At 40.5% G+C, this 24,308-nt stretch overlaps 1 protein-coding gene across 1 annotated transcript; it reads right to left on the bottom strand.

Annotated features, from left to right (window-relative positions):
* Window positions 1-272: 272 nt before the first annotated feature.
* prf1.3 (perforin 1.3) lies at window positions 273-8,322 on the bottom strand. Its single transcript, XM_072674720.1, has 4 exons — window positions 8,206-8,322; window positions 6,724-7,112; window positions 3,467-4,333; window positions 273-3,123 (listed from the first exon to the last, which is right to left on the bottom strand). The coding sequence occupies exons 1-4, from the start codon at window positions 8,320-8,322 to the stop codon at window positions 2,832-2,834; spliced, it is 1,665 nt and encodes a 554-aa protein (XP_072530821.1). The 3' UTR covers window positions 273-2,831.
* Between the last annotated feature and the right edge of the window lie 15,986 nt (window positions 8,323-24,308).

Genomic DNA, 24,308 nt, shown 5'->3' with positions numbered 1-24,308 from the left:
ACTTCAGTAAAAACCTGCTCATCTCACCCCAGTCTTCCCTAATCCGTGTTGTAGCACTATTGCTGAACCGTAGAAAAAGGTAATAAAGAAAACTGAGACACTGCAACAAGACATATTTGGATTGGTTTACAAAAACTGCTACATTGTTATATCTACTTTCATTTTTTTTAATAAATTAAAATTGTATCATTTTGTTATGGCTTGTGATAAGTCTAGCAGTACTGTACCACGTCCTGTTCTCAGTGTCTTTGAATAGAATGGACGGTAATACATTTCTGACACACAAAGCAGAGCTTTTAATCACACATTGAAATGTATCTAATATTCTGTTCACTTGTAAAAAAAATACATATATAATGTAATGTATAATGTGATATATATGTTCACAAAATGCAATACGAACAAAATTTAGACTAAACATGCCTTTAGCACAACGTTGCTGTTGAGCAAAAAAAACTTTGATCTTTTCTTCCTAATTCAGCTGAGCCAATCAACCCACCCACTCACTAGGGTCCCCCCTATCAAGCATTCGCCTCCTCTGATACATGTAAAGTCAACAACTGCTTCTTTTCGCCACTTATGTTGCCAACATGCTCAGAGGAAAGTACTTGATTCCCAGCTCTGATACATCAGACACCACATCAAAACAGCATCACAATGGGAGTGATGAGGGGAGAGAGTGACATCTACCGCCAATTGTGCTCTCTCAGGCTCCAGCTACTGATGGCCAAACAGCATGAGCCGGTGTTCGATCTCGCTATCGCCAGGCCATAGTGTCAACGTCTCAGTCTGCTGAGCCACTCGGAGCCCCATAGGTTCAGAGGGTTTTTTGCAAGTTACTATTTAGAAGACACACGTTTTTGTCCCAACAGCGACAACAAATGGCCTTATCACAGACTTTGGTTTGGGCAGTTCTCTCCTGTCTGTTTAATCCCAACAGCTGTAATCCAACACATCTGGTCCAGCTGATGTAAAAGCACAGAAATAGATGAACAGGAGAGCGGGTAAAACAAGTGAACAGGTGGATAGCTGGACAGGTAAGCAGATGAATAGGTAAACTGGTGTAATAGATAAGGTGGACAGGTGGACAGGTAAAGGGGTGAACAGTGTTAAATAGGTAAACAGAGGGACAGGTGGAGAGACAAACAGGGAAATCAGCAGACAGGTGAACTAGTGAGTAGGTGAAGAGGTGAAAAAGTGGCCAGGTAAACAGGTGAACTTTGTAAGAGGATACATCAACAGTACTGGAGATCAGACTGCCCTTATTTAAAGGAACAGTCTGGCAAAAAAAAGCACATTTACAGTTGGTGTCGATCAGCTCAGATGTGTTCCGTGTCCAAATTTTGCTATTTTTGTTTTGAACAGAAGCAACTAGGCTATTGTAGCTAACTAAACAACAGGAGTCGGTAGTCAACTAAATCTTCTCCATAAATGCATGTCAGACATCCCACCCTGCAAAAACCCATACACATTATAAAGGTGAATCCTTATTGTCGTAATATTGGTGATTTTGGCTAATCTGTAAACACACATTGGGAAGCTATATGCAGAAAGTGTGTCGGTAAAAATGTGCTGATATTATTTTTCCTATTCTATTATAACTTAAGGGACATTTACAAGGGGTTCATCAGGCTCATCATGAAAGACATCAATGGAGTAGCACAGCTAGTTAGTTAGCATATAACACTGGCTATGCTAATGAAAGAATGACACCTCAGCTTGTTTCTACAATCATTTAACAGAAAAGTCAGAACAGCAACACTGTCATTATTGTGGGCAGGGGGTAGTGCCCTGTTTCCTTTTTTCACCCGGAGATGCAGGACACTGAACTGCACTGATGTACAGTAAAGGAGAGCGGTAAATGTAAATCCTGCCCACAGGGAACACTGATAGGGCTACCGAGCAAAAAGAGTGACCAGTCAGGATCTCTGTGTCACTCTCTCTCTCTCTCTCCCGCTACATCAGTCACTCACTTGCCCTTTCTAACTCGAGTCCTAAATACAGAATTCTGCTTTTCAGTATATTGTACGTAATCTGAAGGCGTGAAGGAGCCGTTATCAAGATGTGGGAGAATCCCACGAGTTGCGAGAGAGGTGGGATGTCTGGCATGCTCACACACTTCTCTCAATCCACTTAAACCACATCCAGCTCTTCATTAAGGTGGTGCAGACTTTCACCCATACTTGCTAGCATCATGATGAGCTCAGAGCATGACCCACTCAAAGCAAGATAGAGGCTAGTTATTCCCTCTGGGAGTCCCAGCCATGGATGGCTGTGACACCACTGGGAATCGAGTGATAGCACATACTGTGCTGAGATTAAAGTGGTAGATCTGATTACTCCACTGTTGAGCCCGGTGGAGCAGCTTATTTTTGAGCTTACAGACTAAAGTAAGTCATTCTAAGGTAAGTCATGTGCTTAAACCATTTAAAGTCTGGATGTGCTTTGAGAGACAGGTTGAGAGATATTAGTGGACATAAGTTTACAGACGTCCAGTGTTTGTTAGCAACGTTGGCCTGGCATTTCCTGTTGTGAACTAAAGAAGAACATGTCAGATAATAAACAAGTCTTGGCTGATTGACTGTATCGAGGGTCCGTAATCAATCAGGTTCATTTCAATTCTCACCAGACTGTTCCTTTAAGAAACCCGATCTATTGAAGCTGAGTCGTGAACCTAAATGTATCCAAAGCATTAGTACACAGCCACTCCATCACCGCTAAACCACTGCAGAGAGATATGCTAACTCTAACAGACATAATCAAGCATTACTTGGCAAAATTTCAAGCCATTTCAAAACATTTCACAGGCAGCGTGCATCTCAGACTGAAGCTCAGAGGAAGCTCCTGCTCCGTGCCGCATCGTGGGCTTCCTGAAGCCAGGTGGCCCGTTGACCCTCCAGGTAAGTGAGCCGGCCTGAAGCTCCAGGAGACGGGGCGTATTTGTCGCACAGTGGGCCGCTCAAGCTTGGGGCGCAGATTGCGCTGATGGACACGTAGAGCGTGCCGTGCTTCAAGCGGAACTGCTTCTTCACATTGTTGCCTTGGTTAGGCACCACAGAAGCTTGACCCAAAAGATCATCATCCCACCTGTTGTCGCGATCCCACACCTCAAACTTTACCGGCCTGCCAGGGTAGAGGTAGAAGATATCAGACAAATACATCAACCACCAAGGACAAAGCAAGTAACCTTGAATCTTTACAGAGCTCTGAAGTTGTGTGCTGTTCTGTAGCTGACATAGTAGGAACCAGTGTTGAACGCTGACAAGGCTTAGAACACATTAAGGTGTATCACTCTAGTAATTACAGGAACTTCCGACAAACTGGTGGGGCAACTATAAGGGCGTAGAAGCCTGCCTAAATGGAGTTTGGGCTGCACCTATCCCAGTTCCTAAGTAAATTGTTGCGTAGCCTCTGCAATTAAAACCAAAATGACAGCCACTTTTTTAATGTAGAATTATTTACTCACAATCTCTTCGTCAGTTCCACGGTTCCGAAGTTTGTGACGCGGTTCCAGTTAGGGAAGTTGTTGTTCCAGATAACCGGAGTGGTGTCAGCTTGATTTCCGTAGAAGACCTTGACATATCCATCGGTTTTGGAGAAGTAGTCTCCCCAGAGTCCCGTCGCACGTTCCACCTTCACCGTCAGGGTGGCGATGCCAGGCTGGCCGGGGCAGCAGTTGGAGTCGATCCTCTGGTGACCACTGCACTTACAGGCGCAGTTGATCCGGTGGCCGATATTACACTTGGACGAGCAGGACAGGGCTATGGCGTTTTTCACGATGTACTCACTGATGGCCTTCCGCAGGCTGGCTTTTCTGACAGAGTCGTTCCGAACCAGCATATGGAGAGAGGAGAGGCGGAAGGAAACCACTCCGGGGACGGTCTTTAGCGTGTTCATCCAAGCAGTGTAGCCATGCTGCTTGTCAGGAGCGAACAGGATGTCGCCATGGCTTCCGTCGCCTCCCATGACATCTGTAACGCGGTCCGAGAATGAGCTGGAAAAGCTGTTGCTGTTCTGCAGCTTGTTGCTCTTGCTCTTGCAGTAGCTCGTTTGGCCTTTCACCGTGACACCCTTAATGGTGGCGGAAGCCTCCACTGAGAGGCAGTTGCTGACGTCCCGCACCGAAAGGCCAGTCATAGCCACTTTGCAGGTGCGGATGGCAGTGGTGGAGTGTACTCGGCCGCCTAAGTCCACCTGGCGCAGAAAGTGTGTGCCGTAGATGGAGATGAAATTTTCATACTTGGCTTTGGACTGACTGTCATACTTGGCTGGAAGAGCCTGGATGGAGCCGAGGAATTCTTTGGCCAGAGGTGGACGGGCATGGAGACGGAACCTAAGAAGAAACATTTATGATGATTTGAGAAAAGACTGTAAGAGAGTGGAGAGAACTCAGACAACTCTTGGCTGGAGTTCAGGTGCTTTGTGGTAGGTAGTCAGACCCCCTTTAATAAGTAGAGCCAGGAATGATACATGACAGGGTTAAAGGGGAGGTGACGAGGTGGTAGACTGTTTGTTGTAGACATGTGAACAAGGTAGAGATGGAATTTACAGGACATGGGAGAAGAGGCTTCGGGCACGTTCCTCCTCCCAGAATGTAGTTATTTCATACCTCCACTTGTTGCTCACAAGCAATAGAAGTATATACACCACCTACTAACATCATTCAAACAGCAACAATTCTTTAGTCATCTCTAATAGACTTTCTTTAGTGCTTTCTGACACTGTATGACTCACTGAACACCTCCACGCACAATCAAGTGAGTGTGTAATGACCTAGGCATACAGCTAGCTAACTAGCATTACTGTGCTAAAGTTAAAAAGTTAAGGTTCTGTACTTTAGAGTTAGTGAGCTGAGCTACTCTGCCTCAGGGTTTCACAGCCGCATCAAACATAACAGACTCCAGACCGCACCTGCTGAGCACACATTCTAAAGTGAGAAACCGTCAAACCGCCTGAATTCATAGTTGTTTTCTTTTGCCCTATGTCCTACTGAAGTGCTTTGCTGAAGTTACAGAGTAACCTAAAGCTAAAATGTCAAATTAACTTCAGTTTTAAGAAAGATTTAGAATTAGAAAGATATATAATGCTTCTAAATATAATTTATATTCACAACAAAAGCAGTTCCAAACTTTTTTTAACAGATATGTGCAAGATAATGGATAAAGATAGTTATGGGTGAATTATTAAATGTAGATCTAGAAAATAGTTAAAATCTAGAGTAAAGTTCTAATATATATCTATATATGAAAACCTCAGGTTTATAGATTTTATGGTTATGTATTAGGGCATAATAATAATAACAATAATAATCATAATAATAATAATAATAATAATAATAATAATAATTTATAAAAAGTAGATCTATAAAATCTATAATGAATGTATCTATAAAAGTAGATTTGGTGGTCTGGACCATTCGGGTGTGTGTTAGCACAAGGCCGAAGAGGAAAGACACCAGCGATTGTCTTAGAAAAGCAATTGCTGCTGCCCATCAATCTGAGAAGGGTTATAAGACCATTCACAAACAATCTGAAGTCCATCATATTACAGTGAGAAAGTTTCTACACAAGTGGAAAACATTCGAGACTGCTGCCAACCGTCCCAGCAAATTCACCCCAAAGTCAGAGACCCACATTGCTCAGAAAAATTGCTCGAAAAACTCAAGAGCTACATCTCAGACCTTACAGGCCTTAGTTAACATGTTAAATGTTTGAGTTCATGACAGCACAATTAGAATGAGACTGAACAAGTATGGCTTGTTTGGAAGGACTGTCAGGAGAAAGCCTCTTCTTTCTAAAAAGAACATGGCAGCACGGCATAAGTTTGCAGCGTTGCATCTGAACAAACCACAAGACTTCTGGAACAATGTCCTTTGGCCATACCACCCACCGCCATGTTTGGTGAAAACCAAACTCAGCATATCAGCAAAACCCCTCTCACCAACTGACAAGCACAGTGGTGGTGGTGCTGGGGTGATAATTTGGCCTTGTTTTGCAGCCACAGGACACCTTGCAGTCATTGCAGTAATATAGAGTCATATGTGATCCCATGTCTGTCTGGAAATCAGGTCATGCAACAGGACAATGATCCCAAGAGTTCACAGTTCTACAGTTGCAATGGCCTATTTAAAGTCCAGGCCTCAACCTCAACTGAAATGCTGTGGCCGGACCTTGTAACGTTGTAAAGAGTGGGCCAGAAATTCCTACTTCAAGTAATTGCAGCTATACATGGTTCTGCAAGCTATTGATTTCATGGGGTGTACTCAATTTGTATACATGTCTTTTCCATTTTAGCTTCATTTAAATGTTAAAGCAGTAATGACATGGTAGAATCTGTTGCGTGTTGTTCATCTGGGATTGTATTTACCTAATCTGAAGACCTGCTAAGGACCAGATGTTTTTTTATGTCCTGATATGTAAAACTATAGAATTCAAAGATAGTGTACTGTGTTTTTAACATAATCATTTTATTTCAACTAATTTCAGAGCGTTTCAATTGGTCCATTCATCCTGACACAGCATAAAGAATAACTGCCTGATTCATATTTTGTCGAAAAGTGAAAAACAGCAAAACACTGATTGATATATCGATTGAAAATATGTTCACATCCTCTTCAAAGAACACACTTCTGCTCATTTATGCTTCTACTAAAGCATAATTACTATTTATTTGTAGTAATTAAGAAGGCTGTATGTTGATACCCAGCAGAGATCATACACTTACGTGTAATACGTGCAGGAGAAGCCGTGGCTGGTGTAGGAGAACTTGTCCTGGGCCGAGCGGCTCTGGGCAAATTTGGCGGATTTGGAGTGCGTGCCACCTACAGACAGGCCAGCCCCCATGGGAATGCTGAGCCCCACCTTCCAGCTGACGGAGGTGGAGCTGGTGGTCTCTTTCAGTACGTCGCTGCTGGACTCATGCACCTTGGCACTGACGCTGCGGCGGCAGCGGACCTTCACTCTCCAGTCTACCACGGCCGCGGGCAGCTTCTGCTCAACCTTCAGCAGCTGGTTGGTGCAGATGCTGCAGTTTCCATGATCTCCACCAACCATGTAGTCTCTAATGTTCACCACAAAAGCCCCGGTGGTCTTCATCCGCACAATATCAAAGCCCTTAGAACCACCGTGTAGTCACAGTTAGTTATGAACCAAAGACATTTTCACTTGATGTTTTATTAACCCATTAATGTCCATATTTGAAATGGTTGAAATATGAAAGTATTCTACAAATAAATAAAACAATGCGGCTAAGATAAACCACTTCCTTTATTTATGAATTCAGCCTGGGTCACTAATATTTAAGAAAACTAAAGAGAATTCACATTGTATTATGAATTAAAACATTTTAATTAACAGTTAGTTCTGATTAGGTTACTATAAGTTTTTAGACATTAAGAACTATTAACACAATTTAACCCATCACCAACAATTAAATATATTATCTTCAGTTATCTAATTAATTTGTATTACTTTTTTTAAATTATCTATTAATAGTATTTCTGTTTATTTTTTAATTTTGATTCATTTTTGTTTATCTTTTGCTTTTACTCATTTCAATTTTATTTACATTTTACATTATTTAATTATTTTGTTTTTTTCTGTTTACCTTGGTAGCCTTGTCTTATTATATCCATTTCGTTGTCTAGTTGTATGGGATGTATCATTTTATAATTCAATTCATGTTTTTTTTTATATATATATATTTTTGCTATATTTTTTCACCCTAAAAAGGTAAGCTAAAAAGTATTGTAATGTATACCTGAAATTTTCAATCCCTTCTGTATAACATTCAGCTACACTGTAAAAAGTCATCCTCTATGTATTCCAAGTTAGTTAGATAGATTGATTGATTAAACATATAAATATCAATATATGAGAACTGTTATAGAAATGAAAATTCAATGTCTTTTTTATTAACGTACAGGATGGATAACCTGTCATTGTGTACACGTAAACCTACTTATGCACATTTATTTATAATTCTATAATTGTGCACTGCATAATAGAATACTGTTAACCCTATTCATACGTATCTCCAGCCATAACATTCAGTGTATTATCCAGATATGTAGTATATTTCTGTATACTGTAAAATATATGGTATTGGTGTAGTTGTGAGCACAGAGAGAGACAGAGAGGGAGTATATGAAATATGAGTATATGAAAACACAGAAGAAAAAGATTAAAACTAAATAAATATATCTACCTCGCCCACCAGGTTGTGTCCTGGGACGAACTGGGGTTTCTCACACTCGGTGCTGGAAGCAGTCCGGCAGCCGGAGGCCAGCGAAACAGCCAGCAGGACAAAGAGGAGGCAGAGCATCTGGCCTGAGAAACAGAGAAATAGAGGAGAAAGTCAACACTGAAAAGTTGATTGCCTCGAAAAGTTTCATCACAGAAAGTTATTAAACCAAACGGTTATGAATACTGATGTGTGAAATGCTGTTTTAACAAAAAAATATATAGTCTAAATAAAACAGTTATACTATTTGTGCTGCAGTTACGGCGACATCTGGCTTCTGTCACCACCACTGTAAAAAAACAATAAGTTGATCTAAAATGAGTGGAATTAAAGTCATGTACATATTTTGGATGTTATGTTTAATTATCATTGGTTGCAAAAAGTAATATCAATGGTTAAGCCTAAAAAGGAAATGGACGAGCATAAGGGTGCATTGTTTTAGTATTGAAAGAAAGATTTAAGGGGTATTTGTCATTAGAATTTGTCTTCAATTTATTCAAATAATTCTCAAATTGAAATGAAATGGAAAAGACAGTGACTCACCTTGACTGTGTATCATCTGCGTTTAGACTAAGAATGGCGGGATTTTCCAACATAACCACAACTTGAACAAGAAACACTTACACAGCAACACGTTTATGTATTCTAACACTTCCTTCACACACACACACACACACACACAGGGACAGATCATAGTCTTGCTGCAAAAATAAAACATCTGTAAAAACATAAATACCGACAAATACAGAATTATTAAAAGTAATTAAGGATCATGTCAATGTTCTTAAGAAAATATACAGAAAGAGAGGAGTAGGGATGCATGGATGGCTGTATGATGTATTAGTGCAATGCATTCTGGGTAACTTAGTGATAGATCAGAAAGAAGAACGCAATAAAAAATTGTGAATAAAAATGGGTCATGTTGATGCTTGATGATATTTTGCTGTGCTACAGAATATTACACTAGGCTACTAATAACATATTAAAGGCTTTTAATGTCCACTCACTGCAGTAATGATCCCAGGGCATTTAGCTAGACCTGCAGGTAAGTAGAAGATGTTCCTGTAAGGACATTAGAAATTCAATTTATTACTGGAGGGATGATGATGGTAATGAGGGTGGTGATAACTGTGTTAATGGAACGTAACGGTGATAATGGAGAACAAGGTAATGATGGTGATAATGGCGATGATGGTAAAGTGAATGGTTACAGTGACAGTTGGGATAATGGTGTAATGATAGTTCAGATGATGGTGATTACACTGATAATATTGATAATGGTGATAATGATCACAGTGACAAAGTGGAGGGCGGTAATGACAGTGACAACGACAAGATAATCTAATTGGCAAAACTACGCTGGAATAAGCAGAAAATAACCATCAACATACATTGTATGTCCAAATGTTTGTGGACATGCCTTCTAATGAATGCAGTCAGATACTTACTTACTTACCTACTGCTGACACAGATGTGCAAATGCACACACACTGCGTGTCTAGTCCCTGTGGAGAAATACTGCCAATAGGACTCTCTGGAACAGATAAACATTAATATATTGGCACTATCGCTAGATCTATGATGTTGCTCCATCCAATGCTTTTCGGATGAGTTGGGGATGAGGTGACTTTACTAAAGCTCTTGTCACTGAATACAGTCAAATCCTTACAGCAATAAAGTAGAAAGCTTTACCTGGACAGTAGAGACAGTTACTCCAACAAAAAATACTATTTGATCTGAAGAAACAACGAATGAGCCAGTGTCCCAATACTTTTGTAAATATAATGTACATGTAATAACACACAAGTGCAGACCAATGCATAGTAAAACAAAAGGACTACATATACAGTACAAAGATACAGTCTTGTGAAAAAAACATAGGGCGCCCCCCAATGTTTCCTCACAGGAAAAAATGTAACACCAGAGTGGTAATGGTTGTTATGGTAATGAGGGTGATAATGGTGGTAAAGATGGTGATAATGGTAATAAAGATTAGGGCGAAGGTCATGTTGATAACGGTGATAATGATAATGAGGGCGGTAATGGTAATGATCATGTTATTTCAATTATGATGATAATGTGACAGGTAATTATAGTGATTATGGTAATGAGGGTGATAATGTTGGTCATAGTGAATGTGAAGATGATGGCACTATGATAATAGTGATACTGGTGATAATAATAGTGGTAATAGTGACGACAGCAATAATGATCATAATACTGAGCATTCTGATATTAAAGGTAATGGTGATGATGACAATGGTGGCAATGATCATGATTATGGTGACAATAGTGATGATAATGTTAGGTAATGGCCTGAAATAGGACGGAGCATCCGACTGAAGTGACGGTTGCATGTCACACTTTCGGTTGTTTCACAGTTTGCAAACAACTAACTCTCTGTTTCCTGTGTTTGTCACACACTCCTGCCCACCACTGAGGAAACAGCAGCAAGCAATTCGGTTCTTTACTCAGCAGTTTGACAGTGAGGGTCTAGGGTGGAATACATGTAATCTGGTGATCTGATCACAGAGCTCTTAGAAATGTGCTCTAGGAAACACTGACTCATGTAAGTAAGTTGAAACATACATGTGGGAATGTTGTGGGGTATTAGAGGTCACAGCTTGGGTAGCACTCCATTAAGGAGGGCAGGTTTCGCCCTGCAAGGAGCAGGTCAGACTCCAGGAACAGATTCCACACTATATGTGATATTTATTGGAGGGCATGCACGATCAAGTAAAAAGGAAAAAAGAGAAACTAAGTCAGAGTTGTGTCGGAGGCCACGAGGCCACATAGACACGACCATGTACTGTCCTTCCCCTCCTCCAGAATGAAACACAAGGCAAGGGCTCTACCGGCTGGTATAAGGAAAACCCTGGAAGGCGCCCGCACTTTTATTAGCATAAAATACCAGGTCACAAATTAGTATCACATGTGCGCTATTGCTTAAATTATGATTACCTAGGCTTTTATATATATATATATATATTCTGCCCCAGTGTCCTTTCACCAACCTGGTGATGGTGTAGTCTCACTGACCCCATCACCATACACCTTAAGGAACAGTGCAAACCTCTCACTTTATAAATAACAAAGTGTGTTTAATTTAGTGTTTGTCATATTAATCATGTTGGGTTATAGCCTGATGGAGTTTCTCAGAATGCACAACTGGTCTACCATGCTGGCTTTTTTCCAGTGCAATCATTTTATATCTTATAAAATTGGCACTATGAAGCCAATGCATTAAAACAGGCTGTTAGCAGTGAGGGCCTCCATGTTGCTGCAGCTGAGAAAACTCCACAAGAAATCCTTCAGCTCTTTTATTAAACTCTTACTGAAGACTAAAGCAGAGGCGGGTTTGCATCCAGTGGGGAATTGAGAGAATATTCTACTCTATGGCTGCCACTAGGCCAGTTTTAGGGGGGGCTGTAGCATGAACATATCTCAACATTTAATATGGCAATAGGACCATATTTGGAGAGACAGACTGGTTGTAGGCTAGAAGCTATGAGTAGTTACAGAATGAAGAGACATCCATCCATTCAACTTATCCACTTCTTCCTGGTCAGGGTCTCAGTGGGACATAAATCTCAGACAGAGCGCCAGCCCATCACAGGGTAAGCAAAAGCAATAATTGGAATAATATATATATATATATATATATATATATATATATATATATATATATATATATATTTTTTTTTTTTTTTTTTATATATAAATAAATGTACCATTAGTGCATAAAAATAAAGCTCACATTAGTATTAGAATTGTTGTTATTCTAATTCTTATTCTTCAAATTAAATCACATTTATTGTCACTTTGCATTACACAAGTGTAAAGGTGAAAACTTCAAATGTAAAAATGGTGCATCGTCCCTCGTGGTAGTTAAAACACAGATACTTACAAAATAGAAATACAGAATATATACAAATTAACTTACACTACACATATACTATACACACACTATACACACATTCTACATATTCTATACATATACAATATACACACATTCTACATATTCTATACATATACAATATACACACATTCTACATACTCTATGCATAATTTATACACACATCCTACATACTCTATACATATACTATACACACACTAAACCCACATTATACATAAACAATATACACATTATACGCACACTATACATATAATATACACACACTATACATACTCTTTGTGTACATTATTGCACATTAAATGTATAGGTTTAATATATAATCTTAAATGTTTACATGTATTTACTATTGTAATGGTGCTAATGATGGTGATAATAGTGATGACAGTAATAATGATAATGGTAATGATTATTCTGATAATGGTAATGGTCATGGTAAAACATATATATTAAGAACAACAATAATATTACTGTTATTATTATTATTCACCTACATTATGGATTTTCAGGATATTACGGCTGATATAACTAGATACTGTTCTCATATCTCTTTTCAGTGTTCCAAAACAAACACATCAGTAGTAGCTATAGATCTCTGTTTACTGAGGAAATGACAGCCGAAGTGCTGATTATAACACAGTAATCTATTTCTCAGTTCCACAGCCCGTAAATGCATGTCCATAATTTCTTTTGCAAGCTGATGGACATATCATATGTACGCTTTATCAGATCTGCACTTAATGTTAACTATATCAAGATTGAATGTGTGGCCACTGCAACAAATAGCCATTTTGTATGCGGTTTTATTGGTGTTTACATTTACTGTTGCTCTAAACATTTATGACAGACAAACATTTAGGGGCCTTTTTATGTTTCCTAAAGGGAAGCATGATCCAGACCCCCAGTAAAGGCTAACAATAATAATAAATAAAATAATAATTTTACAGTAAATGCAAAAAAAAAAAACAACCTTGTGATTGATTGTCATGTGTGCAGAATTAACCAGCCACCCCGGGAGGAAGGATCCTCTCTGAAGCCAGGATCAGCTCAGTCCCCATCTGCTGCTGCTACGTCTCTCCTCTCCCAACTCTACTTCATTTTTATGGACCTCTAAAAAATAAAGTGGGGGAAAGGAGGAGAAGTTGCTCCGCCTCCCCAATCACCTCCGATGTTCCACTGAGGAACTGGACACCTTCATCGTAGCCTGGCTCACCGGTCTCTCGACTCACCAATTCAGGGCATGGCACCAGCCAGTTGCAGCTTTTTAGTGCTTGAGCCATAGCTGTTGCAGCTATACTGATTGCTCACTTTGTCCCCCTTGCCACTCGATCAGTTCAGACTAGCAGGTACTTCATATCACTGGCCTGGAGTGCAAATAACATTAATTGGGAGTCTGGAGTACAATACTACAGGCTGGGATTTAGGTAGCACTGGCCTAGAGCTAATGATGTTGAGGTATTCATGTTTCAATTGAGTAAACTGTGTTTGGAGAAGGATTGGCAGTAGTCTGGAAGCTTTAGGCAGTGTTTGTGTCTGTGTGTGTGTGTGTGTGTACTGCAGCGCTGCAGCTGGTGTATTAGGATTCTGCACTGTGTTTCCCATGCTCAGGTCACTGAGTGCACTGACAGTGGAGCAGACCTGCAGAGGCTTTACAACAGCAGCCAGACTGTATATCCCACCCACCTACACACATACACCCACCTAACACTTTCACTGCTGCCATCTGCATTTACCAAGTCACAGCCCATAGACACACATACACTAATATAAATACATACACACTCCAGACTTTTGTTTTATACACAGCCCCCCTCATTTCAGGCCATCATCACAGTGGGACATAGCAGTGACAGGTACACTGAAGCAGCCATGACTGCCTGAAGTCTACAATTCACCAGGTGCTATGCCAAGCCTCCAATGCGGGGATCTTAAGCTTTGAAAAACACCTATGTTGCCTTAACAGTATGTTTGGGATCATCATCTGGCTGTAGGATAAAGTGCCTCCCAATGAGTCTGGAGGCATTTACTGAAACCCGAGCAGATAAGATGTACCTCTACACCTCAGAATTCATTGTGCTACTGCCTTCAGCAGTTACATCATCAATGATGATAAGTGCACCAGTACCTGTGGCAACCAAACACGCCCCAAAGCATGACAACCCTCCACCATGTTTCGCAGAAAAGGTTGTAGGTGCAAGGTGCAGATTTTGTACGGACTGAAAAAAACAGACTGATAAGGTCAAAATTTGCAGTGCTTGTAAAGTTGTGACATTTAAAAGCTACTCACTTCTAGCTCCAAAGCAGCTATTTGTTAAGATGTTTATTGGCCTAATTTAGCAAAAATACTGCATATATTATAATGCATTCTGTACATGTGCAAGGCACACATCAGAAATAGATCTATAACATAGGTTTGCACATGACGCACACGTCACTGGTGTGGTGCCTTGTGTGGCCAGTGTGGGAGACCACATTGATTAATACAGGAGCGTATTGCGGCCCGTCTGGTGTGAAAGGGGCTTCTGAACTCTAGCTGCTGCATTCTGGAGAAAATAGAAACTTGTTTAGGCTCTTAGCAGAGCAACCTGATAGCAAGGCATTACAGTAGTCCAACCTTGAGGTAATAAAGACCCAAACCAAGACAGCCTAATCTAGTAATACTGTCTACAAGTGCATCAAAGGACAGATCAGAATCTATTATAATGCCAAGGTTTTTCCACAGTTATATCTGGTGCAACTGAGAAGACGGTCTGTTTCTAGCACCCTTTTATGCCTCTGTTTTGTCAGAGTTTAGCAGAAGGCTACTTGAAACCCATTATGTCTTTTATACAATCCTTACTTTTTTAAATCTGACGTTTATCATCTGGGTTTGGCCAATATATACAATTGTGCATAACCCGCATAGCAGTGTCAGGCTATTTTGTGGAGAACAGTACCCAATGGTAGGAAGTGTAATGCGAATAGTAGAGATCCTAGGACAGAACCTTGTGGGACGCTGTTTTTTTAAAACTTTTGTATGTATGGCTTCACTGTTTACATTTCCAAGCTAAATGCGATTCGTCGAGTAAAATGTTAAGCATAACCTAGGCCTGCGATCCAAACCAGGTTTTCTTAACTGTCTAGCAGGATATTGTCGACAGTGTCAAAACTCACTCACTGTAATTAATGTTATCTGTTCTCTCCTTAATGATTTGTAAAGCAACGGTTAGACTATATATGAATTAATCTTAGGATTATTATTTTAGGTAACTTTATTTGGATGGCCCATTACAGATGCCTTGTAAATGCTCTAATATCCAACTGAACTCTAAATGCAACTGAATTCTGTCTATTGAATGTAACCCTGCACTTAACCCTACCCTTGAATCAACCCTAAATCCCTAACCTTAACCGTACCCTTCAATCAACCCTACACTCTAAACCTTAAATTCAGCTTCTCATTTGCATTTAAGAGACATTCAGCTGAATGCTAGCTGATTGTCAGGTAAGCATCTACAATTGACCATTCAAGTAAAGTGACACTTTTTTTCTTAATTGTATTTATTATTAAACAAATCAGATAAAACCGTGTAGAGGAACGGATCCTGGGACAGGCTGCTCTCTTTACGAGATAATAATGAGAAGAAGTCTGTACTTGGACTCCAGACTGCTGCCTTTCTTTCAAGTCCTGTTTTTGGCAGCATCCAGCCTGCTAGCTGGGCTAATTAGCATTCCTACTGTCCCCACACTGGAACACTTGCAACTCACTAAACACAAAAACACTAAAAACCCGTCTGACAGAGAAACAACGCCCAAACACATTCTCTGGACACTTTTGGATTGCAAACACAAATATCCCACTTAATGGCAGATCTAGGCCCTTCTCCTGTCTCTGGAAGTCATCCTAGAGACTGCAGCTGTCTTTTAAAGAGCACACATCCTACATTTCTACCCCTGAGCTCCACTTATAGGTTTTGAGCCAAGAACAGTGAAGATTCATTTCTACACAACCATTTTTCAACCTCTTATTAGCTCTATTGGGATAGGCTTCGTTTAGTGGGATGGCTGTAGTACACATCCCCTCAGACCACAATACCATTTCCAAAGGACGAGGGAGTTGCAAGCACTTGAATGTTTGCATAACGTGGTCACATGATCATGCTCACTGCGTCTCATTAATATTATTATTCCCTTCCCCTTTGGATTAGGCTCAACACCGGATTCAAGACTAATGCTAGTGCTAGTCTGAAGATTCTACTAAATCAAAATTACAAGTATGTCACATTCAAGTGTTTTGCTGTTAGAGCATCATGAGAAATGTTGGCTACTGTAATGTTAATTACTTGCACTGCGCTAGGAGGGTCTTCTTCACCATGGTAAGAGGTTAAAGATCACCTCTGTCTCTGAAGTTTCCACTAGGAATGACTACTTGAGGGGGTGTTTATGTGCAAATTCCAATTTGGGAACTCTGATATTTACCATAATTTAGATTGCGTGTGAACAACGCATAAATGTGGCACATAGCAGGGGCTAAGAACTTTATTTTCTAACGTAATGCAATATCTGCCTGAAGATGTAAAACATGAAGATGTAACCCAGACAGAACAGCAGGAAGTTTGGCCCGTAATTTTGGAAGAGAAGGAGAGAGGAAAACTCAGAAACGGCCAATCCGGACAGTAATATAGAGGAGGAGCTCAGGCTGGATAGGCAGATTTATGTAAACCAGTCAATCACTTGGAAGATGTTTGATTATGATAGATTTTTTTTGGGCCTAACAGCCCATCTTCGCAAAGCTCAGCTCGAAAGCAAAAGCTGCTATCATAGCATCATTCTAAATGAGTCATGCTATTATAAAACACAAGAAATCGTTTCAGGATGGGGAAACGGCAGCAGACTCGTTGTTCCAGGGTTTTAAAAAACAAAACGGAGACAGTGTCGGCTATTATAGTTGTTCAGTTGTTAAGCAGCACAATTGCTCGCTACTGCAGCATGAAGGCAGCCAGTTCCCAAAGACAAATGGACTGTGTGTGCTTTTTGCTTCACTTTGAGGAGTCAACAGATGCCATCAATATAGCACGCCTGTGCATTTATCCTTTTTTTTTATTAAAATGATCCATTTAATTTTTCCAGTGAAAACTCATTTACATTCTATGGGGGGAAACAGTTTCACCAGTCAGTACTGAACTGAATACTAATAAAAATAATAAGCTGCACAGTCAATTTGCCAGTTAATTTTTAAGACAGTGTTGATTTAACAATAAAAGTGTTGATTTAACACTGGCAAATTTACTGTGTGCTCTCTGATGGTCAGAGGGTTCGGCTGGTAATGCAGGCGTACCATGTCACTATATTGGGAATCAAGCTGGTTTAGTTGGTTAACCTTTAATCCTGAAGCACATTAATGGTGACCTTCATTCACAATGAGTTTGTTAGATCAGCTGGTCTATCAGAAAGACCAACTTAACCAAGCTGGCCGGTTAGACAGATGGACTAACCCCTGTTTTTTTGGTCTCACCATCAGAATGGCCCTCAATGTAAAATACAGTCATTTAACCACAGTCACTAATCCATTTAAAATTTGGAAATCAATTGAAATTTTAAAGATAAATGCAAAAAATTAAAATTAATTAGTATAAATTAACGTGTAAATTAAATATGATTTTGTGTCTTGTGCTTAATATTGCCATCTATTGATTGTAAAAGAGATGCATCTGTATGATGATCATGCAAGTCTTCAATTGAATTACTTGTACAGACAGCAGAAGCTGAGCAGAGCATTCAAACTTTGGGGAAACTTTTGTGGAAGCAAAAAAAAAGGGAAAACTGCAATACTCAAATGTCAGACATGAGTCGAGACTGAGTTCATACCGCAGAAATCATGTGAAGTAAAAGTCATAATTTTGCAAATTCGAGTCATTGGAATTGTAATATATTTCTCTATCATTAAACACATATCATTTGATTGTACTGAGCTACTACAACCAGAATTCACCAGTATGTTCTATTCAAAATAGTTTGGCCGTAGTTTAAAATGACTGTTTACATTTTTAGCTGTTTACTGTAGCATGCACCTTAAATATACTCTCAGTTCAACAAACCCAATCATTCCGATTCTGAATGACCGACTGAACCGCCACTTTCCACTTCTCACTGCATTAGGAATATATGCTAAATATCATATCAATATAAAATATAGCTTCATCAGTGCTGTGAAAAGTGTTTGACCTCTCCATACTTGCCACAGATAAAAGATTTATTCATTTACCACGTAGCTCGCTACTTTATTCAGTAATCTACATCTTCAATAAATGGAATGATCATTTAAACGCTGCACTGTGGGTGCTGTTTGTTTTTTGTTTTTCTTTTAATATGTGCATTTTTATAATCAGGTTTCTCTGTCTTGTTTGCCTTGTTTGCTAGAACTGAGACTGAGACAGAACTGGTCTCACTAAAACCTGATGAGTGATGAGTGCAGTTATGGTGTGACGTAGGTCTATCATGCTTCTTTTAAATTATATCAAAGACCATCTTGAACTTCTAGAGCCCTATTTTAGCAATCCTTAGCGGGCTGTTAACCGCACACCACACAGCTAGATTTTGGGCGTTAGTGTGCCTTTGCTATCGTTTTGGGATTGGGATCGATTGGGAAAAGTACACCTTGCACAGATATGTACATGTACGAAATCTCTTATTTAATCATGGGTGTGTTTTGGGTGCAACGTGCAATAAACCAATTACCATGTCACTTGCCATTCCCTTTAAGAGCCAGGTGCAGTCTGACTTTTGCGGATGCTATTTTGGGGCAGTTGCTAGTGGGGCAGTGGTGGCTCAGTGGGGCAGTGGTGGCTCAGCGGTTAGAGCTCCGGGCTGTCGATAACAGGGTTGTGGGTTCGATTCCCAGGCTCGGCAAGCTGCCACTGTTGGGCCCTTGAGCAAGGCCCTTTACTCTCTCTGCTCCCGGGGCGCTGGAGTTGGCTGCCCACCGCTCTGGGTGTGTGTGTACTCACTGCCCCTAACACACGTGAGTGTGTTCACTACCAGATGGGTTAAATGCGGAGGACACATTTTGCTGTACACTGTACAGTGACAAATACGTGCACCTTTACCTTTATTTTAATGGAGCAATAGCAGGGGTGTACGTGTGCTGGGCACACACCTGTGTTGACAATTCACTGCCAAGATAACAATGAACATCTGACTGTTGATGCCTGCCAAGGTTGTTTTCAGTGAGTGGCGCTCCTGTGTTTTCCTTTGCAAAGATAGCAATACACCAGAAATTGACCGGACACCCCCAATTTCGAGACCACCACGGCCATCAGCGTAGATGTATTGGCAAGCACTGTCGTGACATGGCAGGGTGTAAGATAGGGCCTAATCTGTTAGGGCCCCTAATGTGTTTTTCTGGTCTTCATTGGTTCTTATATATATATATATATACACACACACACACACACACACATACACGATTGTTATTTATTTTTACCCGTTTACCTATTTAGGTTAGACATTTGGTGGGTTTGTTTGGTGGTATCTTGGTGGTATAACCGGTGTCTTTATAATGTCAGTCTTCGTAACTGCATTTTATTTCATTATTCCATTTATTTCATTGTTATGTTATTTGTAGTTATACTTTTCAATCCCTTGTCTGTGTTTAACACTTGACTACACTGTAAATGAGGCTCATCCTGCGTATAAATAACAGATGACTGGATGATTGATTAAGCAGAGTTGTCAGACTGCACCCCCTGGTGTCTGAAACAAACAGCTTTTTTTAAATGATGCATGGAGCAGGTTGGGCAGTCGTTGGGAAGAACAGATTGGAGAACTGCTGGGGAAGATGTTAGAAAAGCACAGGTGAGTCACTCTAGTGATATCAGTGGATTTAATATTTGAAAGATATGTATATCATTTCTATAAAATATGGAATAAAGGGTCTGAATACTATTGTGAGTAAAAGATTTCAGTTTCTGATTTCTAGCCAATTTTCAAAGCTTTTAATTTTGTTTTGTTATTTCTTCATAAATAAAGTTGATAAATTATGGCAAAAGGCTTTTTACTTGTTTTCTGAGGCTGACTGGATGGGGGGTGTTCAAGTGAACAGCAAATATGACACGTCATTAATCAGCCAGCGTCTGACTCCAGTGCAACTCAAGGCTGAGTCACTTAAGTGGACTTAATTCATTGATTGATTCAAATCCATTCTAGCTAAATTCACTGGATGGGGTCTAGACCACAAGTCTAGTGCCTCTGCTGGCTCAATGCAGTATGATGCATAGCTTCTCCCATCCCCATATGCTTCTCCCAGCTCATTTCCCACCTCATTGTCCTCCTCTAAACGGCCTTTCCATCTCCAGTATCTAATTCCACCAGTTAGTCTTCCCTAATACTGGCAACTGTTTTATTTCCCCCTGCCCCAATTCTTTGTTCAATCCCTTACTGTTATATCGTAAGAAGGCAGGGTTACAGTTAGGAATGAAGTGACTGACAGCCTGTGGTATGCTGTTGGTCGCATTAACAGAATATCTGTACAGAGTTCTTCGTAGATTTTTCAGTAAGTCTGATGTTAGCGTTAAATGTCCAATGTGACTGAATTAGTAGTCAGCCAACCAGCTAACGTTCGTGTAGGTAGTCATGCTAATATTTGTATTTGGTCTCTGGCAGCACTCTCGCTGAACTTAGTATCTGGTCTTGGTCCGGTCTGGGTCTGGTCTGAGTCCAAATACCATTTTAAACATTATGTTACGTCATTTTAATAGTCACCGGGTGAACAGAGCTAAACTCTACATACATAAACTGCACTTTTACTGTGGATACCTTCTCCCCCCTGGACAAACTGGGTATCCAATGTGCTTTTGGTCCTTCAGGCTGCGCTGTAAACTCAGTGGAGGTGGTCTGAGACGCTTGTTCTGGGAGAAGGGGACAGGCCTACCAAATGAGTAGCTAGGTCTATCTGCCTCTGCCTCTGGCCTCTACTACACTGAGTCGGGTTGCAAATTTAACAACATAGAGGACTCCCCTGGGTGATCTTACCATCTCCACTGAAGAAAGAAAAAAAGCCCTGGTCACTCCAGCTGCTGAAGGACATCATTGTCGACTTGTGTTGCAAACCTGGTTCGGTCATGCAGATTTCTCCTCTACAACATCTACGAATGCAACCCTGTCTCTCGAGGGAAAGTAGGGAAAGCCACACAGCTGCTTGTTCGGTCCCTCGTCTTCCTAAGACTTTTCTCTGCCCTGACACCAAGGTGGTGGAACAAACCTCCCCTGGGTGTTCAGTCATAAACAGCTTACTGAGAGTCGCTCGCTGTCTTCAAACACTGACTGCAGAGCTCTTTCAACACTAATCTCACACATATTAAATACTTGTTTTATATATATATATATATATATATATATATATATATATATATATATATATATATATATGGCAAGGTTTGATAGGACAGTGCTAATAAAAATGCTCTAAAATTGACTCTAAAATTAAATGGTCAATATATATATATATATATATATAATATATATAAAAATGCTCCTCCAGCTCCTCCACACACACCAACCTCCCCCTTTATCTGTTCATCAGTCAGCCTGACCTGCCTCTGCATCACTGCTAGCCCACAGACTAGTCTGACTGAGGTTTATGGGCGTACTTCGTGCAAGCTGAAGCGAGCTGGATGTGCAGCGTTTCTGTAAACGTGGCCAACTCGACACGCAAAGGCGCCGCACCGCCGCTACGACGACAACACAGCACTGTAATGATCTACCGGCCTCCGTTCATTACCCACCCGTATTGCGGGGAAGGGGGCGGGGCTTGGCGGAAAACGGGCGGGTATGAAAAAAAGCATATGATCGTCACTCTAGTTTTCAGTTGGCTGCTGCTTTACCGTACTGCACAGAAGAGAAGCGCGCCAACTTTTTTTTTTTATTTTGTTTTATTTTTTTTTAGGGTCACCCGGTCTGTGTTTCACAGAGAAAGTTCAAGTTCAAGTCCAGGTTTATTACTATAGTGATAATTTTTTAATTCTTTAATAAAGACAGTTTTACAGAAAGCCGGGCCAAATCCGAGACGCAAATGAGCAAGCCGATGACAACAGTGGTGGGAAAAACTCCCGAAGAGCAAGACGCATCTCAAATAATGTCGATCAGGGATGGCTCATGAGACTTCTGGGCACAACAATCTTCGGACACAATAACAATAACAACAACAAAAAAAAAACATGCGTTATAGTAATAAGTACATCATTAAAACCTGAAAATCCAGTTTCGACACTAGTTCACATTTTGTTAACCTTAATAAATTAATAACATTTTAGCAGTTTAATTTTTTTTAACTAAAATGCAATATTAATAGACACAAACAAAACCGCTGTGTCTTATGTATTATAAATTGTGCTACATTTTATGCAAGATATGCGTCTAAAGACTGGATTATAAGATCCTCCTTTGGTTCGAGTCCTCTTGCGCTGGTTTCGCCGCACGTCTGGTCTCTCGGCTCACCTCTTGTGGGCAAGTCTGTGACATTTTTGTAAGCAAATGAAGCAAAAGGACAAAATGTACGACCACTCCCTCATTAGTATTGCGCTAGCTACATAGGGAGGGGTTATTTGGTCCACTAACGCTGCGTGCGAGTGCTCATCGGAAGGCTGCACATAGCAGATGGTTAGCTAGCTCGATCACCAACTAGCTAGTAAATACAATTTCCCTCCGTTCGGGGGGGCTCGTCAGAAGATCTGAGTGGCCATGTTGAAATCTCCACACACACAAACTGCATTGCACTGTTCATGGACTGATCTTTGACTGTACTGTTGCTTAGAAGCACTCAGAAGCCTCCTGTTAGCGAACTGCATGGGAAACTTCATGGCGTTCAGTGGCTCGTAACTATCCCTTGCTTGTGTGAGCGATCCATTTTTTCTTCCGCTGTCTGTTGCTTAGTAACGGGGCCCACAGTGCACAGGTACAGGTACATTTACATTATAGGCATTTAGCAGACGCTCTTATCCAGAGCGACTTACAAAAGCGCTTTACTATTTACCCAAGAACAACCACGTCTAGTTTCAATAGACTGATCATTCAAAGATACCTCTACGTTTAGACATTACTAAACACAAGTCAATAAGGTATTTGCCCAAGTACTCTCTGAAGAGGTGGGTCTTCAGTCTGGGTCTTCAGACTCGTTCCACCACTTTGGTGCCAGAAAAAAGCCTAGACGCTTTGGATCAGTGGATTTTGAGGGATGGCGGGTCGAGCCGAGCCGTACTTGAAGCTGGAAGGGCTCTTGGTGCGGATCGGCTTTTGACCATTGCCATCAAGTATGGAGGGGCTGGTGATCATCCAGAGGTTTTACAAAGATGCAGAAGATGCTGCAATCGGATTTACTTTTACATGGCAGTTTGTTTGAAGGCTTGAAGTCAGAGATGGGTATTGAAATAAATGTATATGTCATTTTATTTTTCTTAGATCTTTCATTTATTTTCTAAGCTTTTAATCTGCTATTTCTTCTTGTGGTAAAAAATGTCATTAAAAGGTTATTCAGTCCATTGCCTTCTTTTAGTGTAATTAAAGACATGAGAGAGAGACATGAGACATGAGCTTTTTAATTAGAATGATCAAAGAGTAGTATTACAGATTTCAGTGTCTGTCCTCTTTTTATTTATTTATTTAAAGATAAATGAACTCTGTACTGGTCTGTCTCCCACAGCTCATAGAATGAATCCAGGCATCACTTTTTGACATCACTGATTTGACATTCAATTGAATATGCATTAAATGCAAAGACAAGTCACTGGCTCATTTATTGAGTTTTCTCTGTCCCACGACCGTCACGTATCCCTACGTATCTTTGCCTCAGGATCCACTGGAAACCTGTGAAAGCAAATCTCAGAATTGTACCTTGAAGAATTAGCACACAGACACACACAGCGTTTCTCCTTTATCTTAAAAACACTTATGATGGCAAGTGTTGTTGGATGTGTCGTATGTGCCGTTGTAATGAAAAACATTGTATTTGAATAGCAACAACGACATCCCATAAGGCTGTTCTTGATTTGGTTTCATTCATATATTTATTTGGCTATTCTGCCAAGGACCTGAGCCCCCTTGGGCCTTGGGGTGGCTTAAGGCCCCACTAGGCACCTGGGCACTGCTCCACTGGCCCAGTCTGTAATTCATCCCTGATCAT

The sequence above is a fragment of the Salminus brasiliensis genome, chromosome 3 (genome assembly GCF_030463535.1).
Source record: "Salminus brasiliensis chromosome 3, fSalBra1.hap2, whole genome shotgun sequence".
NCBI lineage: Eukaryota > Metazoa > Chordata > Actinopteri > Characiformes > Bryconidae > Salminus > Salminus brasiliensis.
The sequence above is the reverse complement of the archived record's forward strand: the minus strand, read 5'-3'. Positions and strand labels throughout refer to the sequence as shown.